Source organism: Tenrec ecaudatus, chromosome 5, assembly GCF_050624435.1.
Source record: "Tenrec ecaudatus isolate mTenEca1 chromosome 5, mTenEca1.hap1, whole genome shotgun sequence".
Lineage (NCBI taxonomy): Eukaryota > Metazoa > Chordata > Mammalia > Afrosoricida > Tenrecidae > Tenrec > Tenrec ecaudatus.
This window is the reverse complement of record NC_134534.1, coordinates 89505267-89525509: the sequence shown is the minus strand read 5'-3', so window position 1 is coordinate 89525509 and position 20243 is coordinate 89505267. Positions and strand designations below refer to the sequence as shown.

At 41.0% G+C, this 20243-nt stretch overlaps 1 protein-coding gene across 1 annotated transcript in view; it reads right to left on the bottom strand.

The window, feature by feature from the left end:
- The window catches only part of SHC3 (SHC adaptor protein 3), a 224042-nt gene that overhangs the window by 88013 nt on the left and 115786 nt on the right, over window positions 1-20243 (bottom strand). Inside the window, exons 3-4 of the mRNA XM_075550852.1 lie at window positions 14770-14833; window positions 11025-11144 (exon numbers count right to left, since the gene is read on the bottom strand). Coding sequence (XP_075406967.1) covers window positions 11025-11144; window positions 14770-14833 — 184 coding nt within the window. The remainder of the gene's footprint in view (window positions 1-11024; window positions 11145-14769; window positions 14834-20243) is intronic.

Below are 20243 nucleotides of genomic sequence, written 5' to 3'. Positions count from 1 at the left end.
TTCAGAATATGGTTAAACCTAGAAGACATGATAATGAATGAAATTAGTCAAGCATAAAAGGACAAATATTATATGAGGCCACTACTAAAAACACTCAAGAAAAAGTTTATCTGCAAATATAAACATTGTTTGAAAGTTACCACAGATGGGAGGAGAAAGGAGTATAAATCACTAGGTAGAGCATAGCTACTTATTAACTTGGTAAAGAGAAAGACAATATATAATAAAGGGAGGTCAGCACAAAATGTTCTAGGCAAATGAAGACATCGAGAAGAGCACAAGAGTTACAGGGTAGAACTAGAACATACCCAATCTTACAGTAACAATGATGACAGTAATTTACGAGTGGATAGATAGCTAGACACGCAAACTGAACAAGGGTGGGATGGTGAACGGGGCTACACCCACAAATATATACAGCTTGACCGAGGCTATTTCTATGTAAGTATAGAAGTATATATATGCTGCAAAAATATCCATGTAGAGTAAAAAGGGAGAAAAGTTATGAACATTTCTTTTTTTTTTGAACATTTCTTAATCATAATCAAACACCTCGAGGGAATGAGTCCATACTAAGGTTAGGTTGTTTAAAAACATAGTCCACAAAGACAATGTACTACTTCCTATTGCACTCAATAGTAACTGGGTTTTAAATACTTCAAAGTGGACAGCTCAGCTGCAACTATTGGTCTCTCCCAGTCCAAAGTGAAGAAAAGACACAAAGAAGTAATTGATCCAAATTCCAAAGAATTAAAGGACCCTGTGAAACCCAGCCTCCAAAGCCATGAAATCAGAAGAGCTAGGTGGTTTCCCTCTAACATTGCTCACCACTCTGAAAGGGATCACAATAGAAGATCCTGGAGAGAGTGGGAGAAAACTGTGGAACAAAACCTAAAATCATAATAAAGATTAAGCTTACTAGTCTCTATCAGAGACTGGTAGAAATTCCAAGACTATGCCCCTTAGACACCTTTCAAGACTGGAATTGAACTCATTCAACTGTATGTCAAATGATAGTCTGGCCTATAAGGTAGACTATAACACCAAGAAAGTCTGCATTCTTTAGAACAATAAACCATATGAGATCAAAAGGGCAACTTTCTCCAGGTTTGAAATTCATAAAGCAGGAAACTGAGAAATAAAACCAAAACTCAGTGCCATCAAGTAGTTTCCAACTCATAGCAATGCTATAGGGTAGGGTAGAACTGCCCCTTTGGGGTTCTGAGACTTTAAATATTTATGGTAGTAGATAGCCTCATCTTTCTCCCATGGAATGGTTGGTGGGTTTGAACTGTGACCAACAGCCTGCTGACTAGCCCACTATACCACCATGGCTCCTTATATAAGGCAGGAGAGGATGCAAAATATGGACGAATATAAATGGTAAGCTCAAAGAGGAAGTGGGAAAAGTACTGTTCCATTGTGGGGCTTGCAATCTGTGTTCCAAATCAAATGTGTATGAAATGTTGAATGGAGAACTAATTTACTCTGTAAGTTCATCCAAATCATCATGCAAGGTTTTCAGTTTTTGTTAATGTGGGGTCAAAGCATCCATGAGTTATAGTTTAGGGAGTTCCTGCACAATGGCGCCCAGGTAAACAGCCCACACTGGGAGCTCCATGGCCACTTCCTGGTGTCCAGGAAGACGAGTGGGGGGATTCTGGTAAGTGAAAAGATTCTAACAACTTGGAGTACTCCAAAACCTGGCCTCACTCCACAGCCCTGAGGATCTGCAACCTGGTCCCAATGATTCCCCAGCCCATAACAGCCACTCTACTCCCAGGCGCAGCCTTGGTCACTACCCACAGATTGCCCTCCCACTGGCCTGACCTCCACACCAGGAGCTGGCCTGCTGCCCTGCTGAATCCCTCACAGTCGAGGCTGGACCCCATATGGCAATTGTCCATTTGCGGTCCTCACCTCAGTGAGCTGCTCTCTTCTCCTAAGGCTCCCCTCTCCCCACATGGCAGTGGATCCCACTGCCAAGTTAAGGTCCCTCCAACAACTCACCCAGGGCCCCAGGGGCTGGCCTACAGTTTGATTGCATTAAGTTTGTGTCACCTGCAGTGGTGGAGGCTCTCCCCACCATGGCCTGACACCCCACAACCCTGCAGCAGCTGTGTCTCCTGTGCCCATGCGGTGTAGTACCAGCCACTCCCCTGCTCTCACAGTGAAGCATTGCCTTGACCCCTCCCCTGCTCGCGCAGTGCTCCAGCATGCAGCTCTAACAGTTTCCCCACCAGTGCTCAGCGCCCACACCCAGTGCCAGTGGGGCTTTTCCTACTTTCACCCGACACCACCTCCTGCAACAACAGGACCCTCCTCACATTTTCCCAGCACCTCTACCTGCAGCAGCAACAAGGCTCTCTCTGTGACAGCCTGTCATCTCTACCACCAGCAGTGGGGCTTTGCCTCCTGTTGCCTGGCACCCACTCCCATGGGACAGGGGCCTTTGCTGCTTTCACCCAGCACCTCCATCTACAGTAGAGAGGCTTTCTCCATGGTAAAAGGCTTTCTCCTGGTACCTCCACCAGTGGCAGTAGAACTTTCCCCACTTTCAATTGGCACCATTGGCTGTGGCAGCCGGGATTTCCTCATCATTATCTGGCACCCCCACGCACAGAGCTACACTCCCTGCCTGAAACTGCCCCACTTGCATGCTCTGAGAGTCCCATCAGACCTGCCCGCCAATTAGATAAAGAAGTAGCGCAATCCTTTGGCACAGTTAGCTTCAGGTAGCCCACAGAAGCATTCCTATCAGCCCCACAAAGAGAGAGCCCAGGGCTCTTTGATTCTCTGGAAAATGGCACCAAGCTCCCCCAAAACAACACACAGACAGCAGTCACCCACAACTTCAACAACAATGACAATAAAACCCAGGAAAAACAAAACTCGTCATCAGAGGAAGACTAGAGGATAAATTAGAACAAGTAGAAGTAGAAAGAAATCTTCAGAATGCTGTTTGGAACCATACAGGACATGAGAGAAGCATTACAGCAAAAGGATGAAACCACAGAGGAGATAAAGGGAACACACCAAAGGGAAATACAAGACTAAGGGACGAGCACCGAAGGGAAATACAAGAGTTAAGGGAGGAGGTAACAAAAGCAAATAACAAGTTAACAGACTGTGAAAACAGTCTGGGAATCATGCCAGTTATCTTGAGGATAACAAAGCAGACTCCAACAAATGGGAAAAACAATCAAACAAGACAATCAAAGAAACCAAAGAACACCTGAGGACAATGTCAGATGCTATGAAGAAAGACAACATTGGAATAATTGGATTACCAGAACAAGACACAACAAAGAAGCCTACAGCAAAAATAGTGAGAGAATTCCTAGAGGAAAATGTCCCCAGCTTAATGAATGATAATCAGGCAGCCATATAGGAAGCAGAGTACACCAGCTAGACTGAATTCAAGGATGAATGCACCAAGGCATATAATAGTTAAACTCTCCAACTTTGAGGAAAAGGTGAAAACCACGAGAGCAGCTAGGGGGGAAAAGGCAGTCATCTATGAAGGTATCAAAATATGAATACGCTAAGACTTATCAGCAGACACCATGAAAAAAAGGTTAGAGTGGAGTAACATCTTCCAAAACTTAAAGGAAAACACTGAAAACCCAAGAATCCTTTATTCAGCCACATTATCTATCAAGGTAGATGGTGAAGTAAGAGTTTTCCTGGACAAAGAAAAACTCAAAGATTAAGTTAAAAAAAACTCAAAGATTATACGTTAAAAGAAATCCAGGTCTACTAAAAAAAACCTTGCCAACCCAGTGTGGTCAGAAGAATAACACAGGAGACTGCCACATAGGACAACTCTACCCAGAGGTCAACACATTTAATACAGCCCTGAGGTAGTTTATTGTGCCAGCCTGACTGATAAACACAAGTGGGATTAATTGAAGGGCGGAGAGATAAATGGCTCCGTGAGCCTCGCCTTTCATGTCTCTCGCTTTTTAATCATCGGACCAGTGTGCAGCTGTCTTGCTTGGTCTTTTCCTCAATTTAAAGGGCACACTACCTGTGGGACGCCTAGCCTGTGGACTGTGTCACTGTAAGTTGAGGTCCCTTTAAGACCACACGATTGAAATTTACTTCTCCGGAGCTGGGGACTGACAGTTGGTGACCTGCCTTGCTGTTTGCTGTCTGTACTGGGATAGCCTAGCTCTCTTTCTCTACAGAGGACGACTGGATGGCCCTCAAGACTTGAAGGACTGCTAGTGTCTCACAACTCTCTCACTGAGCCATTTGTACTGCTTTATAATTTAACTGTCATTTCTTGTATTATATATCAATCTGTTTATAATTTAACTGTTCATTTCTTGTGTTATATAGCTATCTTTATAAATAAATAAATATATATAATTATCAGCAACCTCATTTTATCTCTCTACAGAGCCCTGACATGGCCTCAATGGAGAAAAGAAGGCAAGAATGAACCACACACTTATTCACACAATGAACTGATAAGAAGGGAGGTAGTAAAACACCGAACACAAAAGGTATGAGATGACATCACAGAGTTCTCTGATGGATGTTATAATGCTGAATATCAATGGATTGAACTCACCCATTAAAAGAGACTAGTGCACTCACTTACAAAACACAATCTGTTGATCTGCTGCTTACAAGAGACACATCTCAAGCCTGCGGACTGAAATAGGCTGAGAATGCAAAGACTGGAGAAAAATATTCCAAGCAAACGGCAATTCAAAAAAAAGCAGGGGTTGCAATCCTAAACTCTGACAAAAGGTGCAAGCCAAAGCAAGAGATAAGGAGGGATACTATATAATGCTCAAGGGATCAGTAGACCAACAACCATTGAGCATAATAAACATTTATGCACCCAATGAGAGACTCGTGAAATTTGTCAATGAAATGCTCTAAAATATGAAAAGAGAAATCACAGTCTCAACAACCCTAGTAAGTGACTTTAATACACTGCTCCCTGAGAAAGATAGATTACAAGGAAAGAAGCTTAATAAGGAAGCCACAGAACTAAACTCTACAATTAGGTGACATGACCTGATAGAAATTTTAAGAGCTCTCCACCTAAATACAAAAAAATTCACATTTTTTCAAGGTCACATGGCACATACTCAAAGCTAGACCATATGTTAAGACACAAGTTAAGCCTATGTAAATTCAAGCACATAGAGGCCAATTCAGACTTCCCTCTCACCACAAGCCTGGAAGTCAACAAAAGGATTAACAAAACAAGGGCAAACAATTGGAGGATGAATACTTCTCTACTGCAAAATAAGTGGGTATTGACCCAGAACAGAAATGAAATCAGGAAGTTTCTAGAAACCAGTGAGAATGAGAAAACGACTTACAAAAAAACCTTTGGCAGTTATCAGAGGTAGTTTGATAGTGATAAATGCACACATGAAAAAGGAGAGACTTGTAATTGATATGCTGATATAAAACTTCCAACAATTAGAGCAGTCAACAGGATAAGCATACAAATATGATTTGATAGTCATATAAATAGCAAATGAAAAGAAATAACCAAAATTAGGACAGAAATAAATGAGTGGGTAAACAAGAAAATAATGCAAAAATAATGCAGCAAAAAGCTGCTTCTTTGAAAAGATTAACAGAATCAATAGCTCACTGGCAAACCTAACCAAAGAAAGAAAAGAACAAACATCAATAGTCAGGATGAGGGATTAAATGGGAAATTACAACGAACCCCAATGAAATCAAAAGGCTAATTACACAGTACTATGAAGGGTTGTACTCCAATTAATCCAACAATTTGGAAGACATGGACAAACACTTGGAAAAACAATCCCTCCCTAGACTTTCCCAGATGGATGTCAAGCAACTCAACAGACCCATAACAATAGCAGAAACAGACAAGTTTATCAAAGAAATACCAACTAAAAAAATTCCCCAGGCCAGATGGCTTCACAGGAGAATATTAGCAAGCATTCAAGAAAAGTCTGACACCAATCTTACATAAACTCTTTCAGAGTATAGAAAAAGACAACAATCTCTCAAACTCTTTCTATGAAACTAGCATAACACTGATACATACCTAAAGTGAACAAGGATTCCACAAGAACTGAGAACTACAGACCGATATCAATAATGAACATTGATGTAAAAATCCTTAACAAAATACTGGCCAGCAGGAAAAAAAAGTTAAAGAAATGAATAATTCACCAGGACCGAGTGGGATTCATTGCAGGAATGCAGGGATGGTTTCACAACGGAAAGTCCATCAGCATTATTTGGCACATTAGACACAGAAAAAGCATTTGACAACATCCAACACCCATTCCTGTTTAAGACACTCAAGAAGATAGGAATGGAAGGAAAAGTCCTCAATATAATACAAGCTGTATATGAAAAGCCAACAGCCAACATGGCAGTCAACAGGGAAAAGATGAAAACAATCTCATTGAAAAAGGGAACCAGTTAAGGGTGCCCCTTATTCCCACTTCTATTTACCATCATACTAGAAGTCCTAGCTAACAACATAAAGGCAAAGGAAAGACATCAAAATAATTTGTCTTGAGTAAAAAGTGGTGAAATTATCATTATTCACAGATAATATGATTTTATATTTGGAAAATCCTAAAAGCTCTACAAGAGGACTACTGGAAGTGATAGAGGAATATGGCAGAGTGGCGGGATAATTGATCAACAAACAGAAGTGTATCAGACGTCTATATACATCAGACAAGTCCACAGAAGAGGAGATTTTAAAAAGTAGTGCCCTTCACAATAGCCAAGCACAAATTGAAATATCTAGGGATATACCTAACTAGAAAAACAAAAGATTTGTACGAGGAGAACTACAGAACACTATTACAAGAAACCAAGAGTGACCTTCATAAATGGAAGGATATCCCAAGCTCATGGATCAAAAGACTTAATATAGTAAAGATGTCATTCCTGCTCAAGGCACTATACAAGTTCAATGCCATCCCAATACAAATACCAATGTCCTTCGGAAAAACTTCTTCAATTGGAAAAACTGACTACCAACTTCCCATAGAGAGGGAAGAAGCCTAGAATTAGCCAAGAAGTCTTTAAGAAGGACAAAGTCAGAGGGCTTGCTTTACCTGACTTTTGTATCTACTGTATAGCAACAGTGGTCAAAACAGTGTGGTACTGGTATAATGACATATTGAGACCCGTGGAAAAGAGCTGAAAATCCAGAAATGAAATCATCAGCATACAGACAACTGATCTTTGATAAGAGCCCAAAAAATAACAAGTGGGAAGTGGATGCCCTCTTCAACATGTGGTGTCAGAAAAAAATGGATATCTACCTGCAGAAAATTGAGGCAAGACCCTTACCTCATTCCATGCATAAGAATAAATTCAAGGTGGATCACAGACCTTGAGGTAAAACCCCATATTGTTAGGGCCATCAATGAGGGAATTGGGCCAAACCTAAGAACATTGGCATAGGGAATACATATGCTATTGGAAATAGGGATGGACACAAACACAGAGGAAGCACAAATTGACAAATGGGATATACTGAAAATAAAATATCTGTGTACATCGAAATACTTTGCCAAGAGAATAATAAGAAAGACCATAGATTGGGAACACATATTTAGCAATGACATCTCAGACAGAGGACTTATTACTAAAATCTACAATACTCTGCTAGCCTACAATAAGAAAATACAAATAGCCCATTGAGGAGATGGACAAAATATCTGAACAAAAATTTCAGAAGGCGGAAATCCAAATGGGCAATAAACATGAGAAAATGTTCCTGAACATTAGTCATAAGGGAAATGCAAATTAAAACAACTATGAGATACCACCTAAAACCCTCAATGATAGCCCAATTAAAAAAATCAGAAAGTAACAAGTGCTAGAGGGGCCGTGGTGAGGTAGGAACTCTGGTTCACTGCTGGTGGTCCTATAGATATGTGCAGCCATTATGGAAATCGATATGGCGATACCTAAAACAAATGGAAATTGAGTTACCATATGACCCAGCAATCCCCCTACTGGGCATATACCCAGAAAAGTAAGAAACAGTCCACGACCCCAATCTGTGCTCCAGTGTTTATTGCAGCACAGGTCACAATTGTAAAGAATTAAATTTCCATCAACCGATGGATGTATTAAAAAACTCTGATATATGCAAACAATGGAATACTACGCATTCCTAAAAAGCAGCCATGAACCCATGTAGCACATCAACACATGGGAAGACTTGGAGGAAATCATGCTAATCAAAGTAAGTTAAACACAGGCCAAATACATCATGAGTCCACTGAGGCAATCTTAAACAGCACAAGGGACACAGAAGAGCCACGAAGTGCATAAATTTCTGGGGTGACATCCAGGCACCCTGGCAGAGTCGGACCCAATCCAGGGATGCATATGGCAGCCAATTAAAAAGGAGGGGAAAATGGGTGGGAGGGAGAGGACATGCATAGTGGGGAAACAGGACACCCATCCACACAGCGGGAGGGTATTGTTCAGCTCTCCACAGGAAAGCAAGAAAGGGACTAGACTTTAACCTGGGATGCCAAGTCTCAAGGGCAACAGACCGCCATGAAGCAGGGAACTAACAAATGTTTGTGGGGTTGACCCCAGTCCCAGCAACCATGATCCCATCTCCAGAAAAATGGACTACAGAGGACAGCACTGAAGATACAGTCTGGGAAGAGTGGTGGGTCTGTCCAAACCACACAGGAGCAAACAATGGAGTACTATGCATCCCTAAAAAGCATGAAAAGTTCATTACATGAACTAATGAAGCACATTGATGCATGGAAATACTTGGAATAAATTATGCTAAGGAGGGAGGGAGGGAGGGAGGGAGGGAGGGAGAGAGAGAGAGAGAGAGAGAGAGTGAGAGAGAGAGAGAGAGAGAGAGAGAGAGAGAGAGAGAGAGAGAGAGAGAGAGAGAGAGAATGAGATCTGAAACTTGGCCCACCAAACCTCAAGGACAACATTCCTGCTTGGAGCAGCCAATGCATACAGAGGACCATGGGGCTGGTTCCACCATGAAACACGATGCCCCCTCACTGACCCACAGGGCTACAGGAGACAGCACTGGGGACACAGAGTGGGAGTTGTGCACCGGAGTGAACCATGAAGAATGTGCAGCAGAACAACAAGGGAAGCAAAAAAAAAAAAAAAAAAATGAAGTACCTGAGGAATCCTGAAAATAGACCTTGGAATTGGTGGTTAGGGCATGGCATTTCCCAGATCCAACTGGTAACATTCAGAAGGGCCAGCAGACAGACCTGGAACTACTTATAGGGTTGGGACTTTTGGTGTGTTGTTGTGGTTTTCTTCCTCTTTAAAAAATTTTTCTTTTTGTTCTGTTTATCCATATAGGAAAGGTAGGATAACAGCTCCCAAGGAAAAAACAATGGGGGTGGTGGTTCTGGGGAGACATGGGAGAAGAGGAGGTGGGAGAAAGGGAGGTTGGGGAAGCCAACAAACCCAGGGATGAAGGAACAATAGAGATCTAAAGTGGTGAAGAGAGCGTAGAACACCTAATGGGGTTTGATCAAGTGCAGTGTAGCCGAGAGAAAGTACTGAGAGTCGAATGAAGGTTGAACATGATTGTGGGAGAAGAGGAAAGTAAAAAGAAATAGAGGAAATAAGTAGGAGACAAAAGATATTTATAGAGGTATAAATTTAGGCATGCATATATGTAAATACATTAATACTTAACACTAGGGATATAGGTTTATGTACATATATTTAAATGGTACGCATTAATGTAGCAGATGGGCATTGGGCCTCTACTCAAGTATTCCCTCAACACAAGAACAGTTTGTTCTAATTAACTGGCATTCTGTGATGTTCACCTTCCTGATATTATTATTATCAGGAAGTTAAAATGGGTGCATAAGCAAATGTGGTGAAGTAAGCTGATGGTGTCCAGCTAGCAAAAGATATAGCATCTTGGGTCTTAAAGGCTTGAAGCGAAATAAACGGCCAGAGAAGCAAGAAAGCCCACAAGAAAAAGCACACCAGCCTGTGTGATCACGAGGTGTTAATAGGATAAAGTATTAGGAATCAGAAGACCTGAAACAAGCAAATATATTGATTCAAATGAGGGAGGCTGGGGAGGAGACCCACAGCCCATCTGTAGATAATTGGACATTCCCACACAGAAGAGTCACAAGGAAAAAGTGATATAGCTAGGGTGCAGCACAACACCAACGGAACACACAACATTCCTCTAGTTCTTTAATGCTTCCTCCTCCCCTCTGTCATGACCCCAGTTCTACCTTACAAATCCAGCTAGACCAGAGCACATGAACTGGCACAGATAAGAGCTCTTGACACATGGATTTCAGGACAGATAAACCCCTCAGGAATAGCAATGGGAGTAGCAATACCATGAAGGTAGGGGGAAGGTGTAGGGAGAAGGGGGAGAAATGGGTTACTGACTACATTGACCCACAGTCCCTTCCCCCCATCCCAGGGGGATGAAGAACAATAATGTGGATGAAGGGAGACAGTGGACAGTGTAATATGTGAAAATAATAATAATTTATCATTTATTAGGGTCAGAGGGTGGGGAAGGGAGGGAAAAAAGAGGAGCTGATACTAAGGACTCAAACAGAAAGAAAATATTTTGAAAATGATGAAGGCAACATATGTACAAATGTGCTTAATACAATTGATGTATGCATTGTTATAAGAGCTGTGTGAGCCCCCAATAAAATGATTTATTTATATAAATTTAAAGGAAACATAGTTTAAAGGAAAAAGTGAAACCAAGACTAAGAAGGGAGTTAAACTATATGTACACCTCTTTTTATGTTGCACATAAGCTAATGGCTCTATGTATCATCTTGAAAAATTACAGCAGAACTAAAGAACCAATTTAATTTAACCCTCAATTGGCATTCCTTCCAATGGGCCAATCAAAGATTTATAGACTAGTGAAAAAAATAACATATGTGGTCCATATGGACTCTTTTAAGCTGGAACTGGAAACCCTGTTAGATATCCATCCTTCCCAAGGACTTCAGCTGTATTGAGAAAACCTAACACCCACAGACCTGTTTGGAGTCTGATGCCCGCAGGTTCAGGCTGGTGGTGGAAATGGTGAGAGAGATACTCATCCCTGCAAACTGAAGATTGCTCTTTCCCAAGACGCTGGACAGCATTTTGCTTGGAGGCTGTAAAATCAAGCAGCATGATTTTACCTGGCAGCCACACAGTCCAGGAATGCCTAGATGGTTCATGACCTTAGGTAGTGATGCTGTTTACAAGGCAATTGAAACCCCAAACCTTGAGCTTTTTCTCCTTGGTGGGCTCTGAAATATAAATATGCTAATGAATTTAGCTGAGAGTTTGACATGCAATACTAAAATGTAAATGATAATACATGCAATAGGAAAATAGGATACAGTTGAGATGTAAAGATTGAATGAGGACTCTTGCCCTAGGAAGCCTCTGGCCATGTCTGAGATTCTCTTCACCGGGGAGCGTTCCATAAGCCTTGAGCTTTGCAGAGTCAGAACCCTGACTTTTCATTACACCAAGAGTCAAACCATTTCTCAGGGACAGACTGAAATGAACTAGCTCATTGAGCTTGTTAGCAATTATAGAACATTCTTTGCTGAATGTTCACAACATCCACCCCAAACCAGAGCACATATGGGCAGTTCAATTAGAACCAGTGGACCCTGCTCTCCCACAAGGACAAAATGACATGATCCAACTTAACTGATTTGTACATCACTCTGCCAGCAATGTCCTTGGCATGATGATTGATAGACTCATACTCCAGCAGGGCACCTGCTCCCTTGTATCTGGATTGGTGAATGGGCACTGCCAACATTTGTCTCTGTGGATTGCTATCCAATCCTTTCTTTTTTGGATCAGAACACTCTCTACTTTGATATGCTAATAATTACCATGAGTTCTTAACCAGGTCTGCACTGATTTCAAATCACCCAGGGAGCCATTTAAAAATACAGATATCTGGGTATCAATCTGAAATTTTTATGAGCTATGTCTGGAGTGCCATCCAGAAATCTATATTGTTTCCTTTGCTATGCAATTTACCAATCTACATTGTCTTCACTATGAAAGTCACCCCCAAACTGTGCGGGGTGGGGTTGTTGATGGTCTCTCTGTGCTCTCAGATAGCTCCTGTCCTCTATTCTAGATTCTGGAAACTTGCTGGGCTCCAGATAATCTTCAAGGGTTGCTCAAAAGACAGACTTACCTGTCTGAACCGTCACTCGGCGTTCTTTGCCTGATGCCCAGTTGCTCTCTGGGCTTATAAGTGTCCACGGCTATAAAGGCAGAACCAAATGAGAGAGCTGGCTATAGCCATCGTGGACAAAAAACCTGCTCGCAGGATCTGAAATTAAGAGTGCTCCACCTGATAATCGATTCACAGGTACTCTGGATTTCTGGGGTTTTCTACAAATAAGAGTTTTGATTTGAGGTATTTAGTTATATACTCACTAGATGCTTAAAGTATTTTTCTGTGTTATCTATTAGTCTGGTTTTGTTGTTGTTGTTTTCTGATCCAAACGGTTTGGGAATGAAAAGGTCTAGCACAGTGGTTAAACTTTGAGCCTGGGCCTATTGAGTTATACTTTGGTACACCAGTTTTTATCATCTGTAAAACGAGGGCATCTAGCAGTGTGGTTCTATAACTGCTTGTACCAGCTCATGGAAGTCAGTTATCAAATCTTTAGGAAGTTTGTGAATGGGTTCTTAAAAAATGATTGATTATGCATTATTATCTCCAGACATCTAAAAAATTTTGAAGCTATAAAATGGTAAATATTGTCCATAATAAGCACATGCATTTTAAAAAGATAGGAATACACTAATTTTAGTGGAAACACCTTGGTAATATTTTAATAGTTATGGATATGACAAGCCTTTTAGGAGCATTATACTTAGTGTTCTCTTGCTTTATGTTTCATTTTGCGTTGAGCTTTAAGGAAATGAAATATTTTATTTGTAACTTTGGCAATATCTTTGTCTAGAAGCCTATTCCCATTTTTGTCTTTTATAAAATTTTCTCCTCCCACATAAGGATTTTTTGTTTGTTTGTTTCTTTTCCTGATTGAATCAGAATATCTATTGTATTCTTGCTTGTCAAAATACTCATGGCTTTGGGACTTTGAACTGGTAAATATTCATGATGTGGGAAAAAAAACCACATGAATCTATACTGTGTGACTTCAATCACCTAAAATTCTATGCTCAGTTATTTATATACCCACATGGGATGTAGAAAGACATGGAAAACTGTAATTATCCAATCATCAAAATGATTTTGGCCCTAATCATTTTTTTCTCCTCTTTTCTTTTTTTACATTTTATTAGGGACTTATACAACTCTTATCACAATCCATACATATACATACATCAATTGTATAAAGCACTGTCAGATGTGCTTTATACAATTGATGTATGTATATGTATGAACTGTGATAAGAATTGTATGAGCCCCAATAAATTGTTAAAAAAATTAAATTAAATTAAAAAAAGAAAATGATGAGGGCAAAGAATGTACAGATGTGCTTTATACAATTGATGTATGTATATGCAAGGATTGTGATAAGAGTTGTATGCACCCCTAATAAAATGTTAATAAATAAAAAAATAAATTAAAAAAAAAGTTCTTAAGCAGCAGATTTGCCCAATGTAATACTATGTTCAATTTCTGGACTGTTGTTTCCATGAGTGTTGATTAAATCCATGAAAACATTTAAAAAATGATTTTGGATGCCTTCTGTGTTCTTTGCTTTTTACTCTTTGCTTTTCTATAATGAACAAGAAAAACTTGAAGAAGAAAAAAGTTATTTTAAAAATTCACATGGAGTCCCCATTGCCTGTAGAATAAAGCTAGTTTGTTGACCCCCCCAAAAAGTCGTGTTCACATAAATTTTAATATGTCCATAGCTGTGAGGGGAGAAACAAATTGAGGCTACTTTGGCCTCATAGAGCTGTTGACATATTAAATAAATCATATAAGATACAGGTAGCAAATACTCAAAACTAATTATTTTACTATATTGTGCTTTCATTTTCATGTCATAACTATTATATGCATGTGGTACCATATGACATAAGGGTCTGCCTAACTCTGTTTTCAGGGCATCTTGTTGATAACTTGAAACCCATCATGATGATAACATTTACACTATAGAAATTGGCAAGTACTACAAATCAGTGCAAGAGCTCTGGGCTGCTAATTGGAGGGTCAGTAGTCCCCAGCTACCAGAGGCTCCACTGGAGAAATATAAGCTGTTTACTCCCATAAAGAGTTATAGTCTCAGAAACCCACAGGACAGCTCTCCTCTGTCCTGCAGGGCTGCCATGGTCAGACTTGATGGCGGTGAGTTGATTGGAGTTGACAAATCAGTGCTTTGCACTACCACCTCTCAATCTTAACAGTTATTGTTTAAAAGTTTACAGCACACCACTGAGGGTAGCTATGACAAAGAGCTGTGAAAATGGAATGAATTGATGTTCAAGTATTTAAAGAATGCCTGCCAGGTTTTAAGTATTTGTTAATCACCATCTTTAAGGTTAAAAGCCACACTGAGATGCTAGGGTGTCTTCTCAGCTGTGACCATTTATTAACTTCACTACTTGTGTGGGAAAGAGGAAACAGCATTCCTTTGTTTTCAAAAGTCACAATAACCTGGCCATAGAAACAGGACATGAATCATTTGATATTGATTAGACATACTAGCTGGGTGGCGAGTTGAGGGAGAAGTTGAACAGAGGTAAAAGAGGAAGCACAGCACAGAACAGTGAGGGAATTACCTTCCTTTTCTTGAAGACTCCTTTGGCACCAGGTACAACTTCACAAACACGGCTGATGGCTTCCCTTATAAGAAAAGAAGAATGACCTATTTTATTACATGTTCATCGAGATTATACAACCCAGCGAGAGTACATTTGCACATTTCCCCAAGACACTAAGTGTCCACTTATAGTTTTTTTTTCAGTGTAGAAAATAGACCTGCCAATTCAAAACTAAATAGAACACCAACAGGTCATATTAAAGACTCTAAATTACAATATTTCAGGGTTTTGTTTTATATTTTAGCTATGGTGTAAAGGAGCCCTGGTGGAGTAGTGGATATTTTGGGGCTGCTAACTCCAAGTCAGCAGTTCGAAGCCACCAGCTGCTCAGCAAAAGAAATATAGGGAGTTCTACTTCCTTTAGGAATTAAAATCTTGAAACTTCACAGGGGACCCTTCCACCATCCCAGAGGGGCATTAAAACCAGTAGCCTGAAATGTGCTTATTTTCTTATTTCTATGCACTAGGTCCCAGTTTAATCACCAAGCTCTATTGATGAAGAGATCTAAAAACTAGATGCCATCAAGATATCTCTGACTAAAAGCGACTGTATGCACAACAGAAGAAAGCCCTGCCTGGTCCTGCATCACCCTCACAAGGTTTCTTATGTTGGAGTACATTGTTGTAGCCACTATTATGTCCAGGGCCCTCCTTGGAGCTGTTGACATATTAAATAAATCACATAAGATACAGGTAGCAAATACTCTTTCTTTCTTTCTATTTTGATGCCCCTCTACTTTAGCAAAGATGATGTCCTTCTCCAGGGACTGGTCTGTCCTGATAACATGTCCAAAGTACGTAAGCCAAAGTCTTGCCTCTAAGGAGCATGCTGACTGTACATCTAAGCAGATGTGTTTGTTGGTTTTTTTGTTTTGGTTCTTTCAATCTTTTTCTTCAGGACAATCATTCAAACACATCAATGCTTCTTCAGTTTGCTTTAGTCGATGTCCAACTTTCACGTGCACATGAGGCAATTGAAAATGCCATGGTTTGCTATTTTCATGGAATTATGATGCAGTTGTTGGTTGTGTGGGCAGCTAGGTTGTGTGGGGGTAGTTGGCTATTTAGAGTGCTGGGAGAGAGGTCTCATGGGAGCCAGAAATCATACATGGGGAAATGGAGAAAAAGAGGGTTACAGAGGTAACTGGGGGAAGGAGTGGGGGTGGGGAGAGAGAATGAGGTATAAGTAATAGTAGTGATATTATGGGCTCCTTTGGATAGACAAGGGAGGGAGAAAGAGCTTTCTTCTCTCGCAACAGTTAGTCTCAGAAGCCCACAGGGGGACACTATGAGTCAGCATTGACTCCATGGCAATGAGTTTGGCTTGGGGTTTTCAGACAGACCAAAGAGATTGGAAAATTATATAAAATACATTTTAAGAGGCGTAATAAGAATTAATCATTAGCATGGAAGTATATTTTACTAGGAGAGGAACAGCAAAACGGAAGGAGATAGTGGGTGGGGCAGGAGAGTGTAAGCAGATAATCAACCCACGGGAAGAAGGTTATGTACAAGTATTTAGAAGAGTATGTAGAATTGAAGCAAGAAATAGAAAGAAAGAAAAGAGGCAACGAAGGAAAGAGTGAAAGAGGAGACAGACCTGAGCGGAAAGAAAGGAAAAACTAAAGAGGTAAGGTAGGTGGTGGCTTGAGCTGGGTGTGGTTAAGCACTACTGTTCCTGTGGCAGCATGAATGTGAGTGGGTCTGTGCCCTTAGGTGCCCATAGGAAAACTCAGAGAAATTAACAAAGTGACAAAAATCACTGCTTGGGCTGTGAGAGAGGCTGTGCCAAGACGCCCAAGCAGACTACTGTCCACCCCAGGCTCCTGGAGGCTGGCGAGCTGAGGGATTGGCTATGTGGGCTGTGATGGGGTTTGGGATGGATTTCTCTTTCCAGGGTGGAGAGTGTGTGTTAGTCTGGGTACTTTAGAGAAACAAACCCACAGAAACTCATGTATGAGAGAGAGTTTTATATAAAGGTTAAATGCACATCTAGAAAACATGCCAACCCAGTGCTGCCCAAGCCCACAAAACCAACATTAACCCATATGTCTGACATCAATCCACAAAGTCCACCTCCATCTCACAAAACACTCTGCAATGATGCCGACTACGGGAGGAAAGCCAATCAGTGAACGTATATGCATCTCAGCACTGGCAGGGGTCTCCACACAGCTGCTCCAGCACTCAGGGCTGCATCAGGATAGGTCCATGCGGCTTCTCCTTGGGGATGTCTTGCAGCAAGTGAGCCTTGCCAGCTGAAGTAGGGAACTGACTAAGGCAGCTGCACCTGGTCGTACCATCACAAAGCAAGAGACCCAAGAACTCGAAAGGCAAGGCTCACTTGAAAGGCAAGGCTCACGGAGCCATTTTTCTCTACGCCTTTCAATTAACCGCACATGTGTTTATCGGCCAGGTTGGCACAATAAACTTTAACTATATCAGAGTGCTTTGGTTGCTGGTAGTCGTGGAGCGGGCAGTACTACTGATCTTCAGTTTGAAAGAGAAGAATCTGATCTTAGTGGGTGTGATTTGCCTGTGTCTGCCTCAAAGGTGCATGTAACCACAGGGACATGTGCATGGGGAGGGGTGCCAAAGAAAAACAGAGAAATTAGCAACATGGAAAAAGTGTTGGGCTGAGAGGAAGTTTGTACCGGGCTGCCTACACAGTCCATCCTACTCACCGAGGTCCCAGGGTCTGTGAGGTGAGGGGCTTGGCTGGTGCGTTGGAATGGGGTGTGGGACAAATCTACTCCTACGGGGTCAGGGGAGCGGAACGCTCCCAAGTGGCTCATGCAGCCATTTAATGATGGAGGGGAGTCAGGAAAAGAAAATGCCAACTTCCCCAAGAAAGAAACAATAACTTGGTGCATTTGACTTTCAAGTCTACCCTTTACTTCAAGAAGCAAGGAGTGTCTTCTGGTGGGACCTCTCCAGAACTGGCTTCGGTTTTCTTCTTGTGCCTGCTATCCCGTGGCTGTCCTTCACGTCTGCACAAACTATTTTCAAGGATGCGTCATTCAAGGTCACCTTGTATTTTCCAGCATGGAAATCGAGGTCTAGTAGTGAGGGTCCAGGAGCCCTGGTGGAGTATTAATTATGTGTTGTGCTGAAATCCTCAAGATCAGCAGTTCAAAACCACCAGCCACTCCATTGAAAACTGACAGGACTTCTACTCCTGAGAAGAGTTAATTCTCAGAAACCCTCAGGGGAAGCTCTCACATGCTCAATAGGGTAGAAATGAGTGGGCATCAACTCAATCAGAGTGAGTTTGATTTGGGTTTGGAGAGAGCTTCCTGGAAAGTCTGGATTTAAATTCAGCTCTGTGTTCTGGTATGTAAAATTTGACAAGGCTTTCAAATGGTTCTGTCTTTGTGGAGAATTATTCCTCTACTGAGTCCAAAATCTAATTTTAAATATAACTGCTCATTTTCCCTCCTCACTGTTTAAGCATACTGCATATTTTTTGGTGAGTAGTATTGATATAATTTGTTCATGTAACAGTAATTATTTAGTTAGCTGTATTTCTATTATTTGCAGTTTGATATCCCTGAGTTTTAGCAATAGAAATGGCTTCTTAACATTTTATTCAAAACATCATCCCAGTAAGCATATCATGACTTCAGATCTCAGCTAATAAGCAAATGGAATATTTGGCAAAAGTTATGGTCCTCTAAAAGTAAGCAGAGCCAGCCCTGCCTCTACCCTATAATTTCATCATCTTTCCTACTCAGTCTAAATTTGTCATCATTTGAGCGAATATCTCTCATTATAGTAGGTATTTAATTATTCTCCCCACCCACTGGAATGCAGAATTTTATAGAACTGAATCATTTGCAATTATGAAGTTTCATTTTTCTCCTTAATTGTCTATCTCATTGCCGTGCCATTCCATCTCCTCAGAACACACACACACACACACACAAATCATTTTATTGGGGGCTCTTACAGCTCTTATCACAATCCACCCATCCATTCATTGTGCCAAGCACTTTTGTACATATGTTGCCATCACCATTTTCAAAACATTTTCTACTGGAGCACTTGGTATCAGCTCCTCATTTTCCCCCTCCTTCCCCGACCCTCCCTCATGAACCCTTGATAATTAATTTAAAATTTTCATGTCTTACACTGATTGCTGTCTCCCTTCACTCACTTTTCTGTTGTTTGTCCCCCTGGGAGGGGGTTATAGATAGATCATTGTGATCAGTTCCCCTTTTCTCCTCCCACCTTCCCCCTATTTTTTGGTATCAATGCTCATTATTGATCCTGAGGTTTATCTGTCCTGGATTTCCTGTTTTGGGAACTCTTATCTATGTCTGTGTACATGCTCTGGTCTAGCCGGATTTGTAAGGTAGAATTAGGGTCATGATAATGGGCAGGGAGGGGAGATAGCAATAAAGAACTAGAGGAAATTTGTATGTTTTGTCTGTGCTATACTGCACACACACATTTTAGACAACACACTATAGATTAGTTGGTTGGTTTTGGCCCTTCTGAAGTTGTTATACCAACAGGCTTCAAACAGTTCCTGGAAAATATCCATTACATTTTAATTCCATTTTTGGAACTTTTTGAAAATCTTCTCTAATTCCAGGAGGAGTAGGGAACCAATAAGCAAATACATGTCATTACATGTATTGTGATTACTTTCATGAAGAAACTAAAGGAATGATATATGTGATAAGTATATTAACAGGAGCCTCGTATGGAGCCTGGTGGTGTAGTGGTTGCAAGTAGGGCTGTGATGCGCATGATTGGCAGTTCTAAAACACCAGCAGCTTCACTGGAGAAAGACTGGACTTTCTATTCTTGTGAACAGTTCCAGTCTTCGAAGCCCACAGGGGGTCGCTTTGAGTCAGCATTCACTTGATGGCAGTGATTGTGTGAGCGAGTGGAGGTGTAATGGTTACTTATTGGGCTGCTAATTGCAAGGCCAGCAGTTTGAAACTCCCTGCAAGAAAGGTGAAGCTTTCTATTTCCCCAAAGAGTTTTAGTCTGAAACTCACAGGGGCAGCTCTACCCTGCCCCATGGGGTTACTATGAGTCAGCCTTGACTCGATGGCAGAGAGGTTTTGGGTGATATTAGTAGAGGGAAAAGGCTACTCAGTAAGTAACATTTGATGCCTAGACTCGACAAGAAAAATTAAAGTCATATTTCTACTCTTACCTTATATATAAATAAATGTCTGATGAACCACTGATATACTTTGTTTTTAATGAGGCCCCAAGAGTGCTTACAGAAAATTCGGAAGACTTTTTCTTTTACATTTGAGTAAAAGGATGAAATAAAATCCAGAAAGACAGTGCTGACATACTGAGTATCATAAAATTTAAAATTATGCACAAGAAAAATTTGGAACCTATCATTGATTTTTGTTAATATAAATCAGTAAAGAAAATATTAAAAACCAAGAGAAAAGTAGACAAGG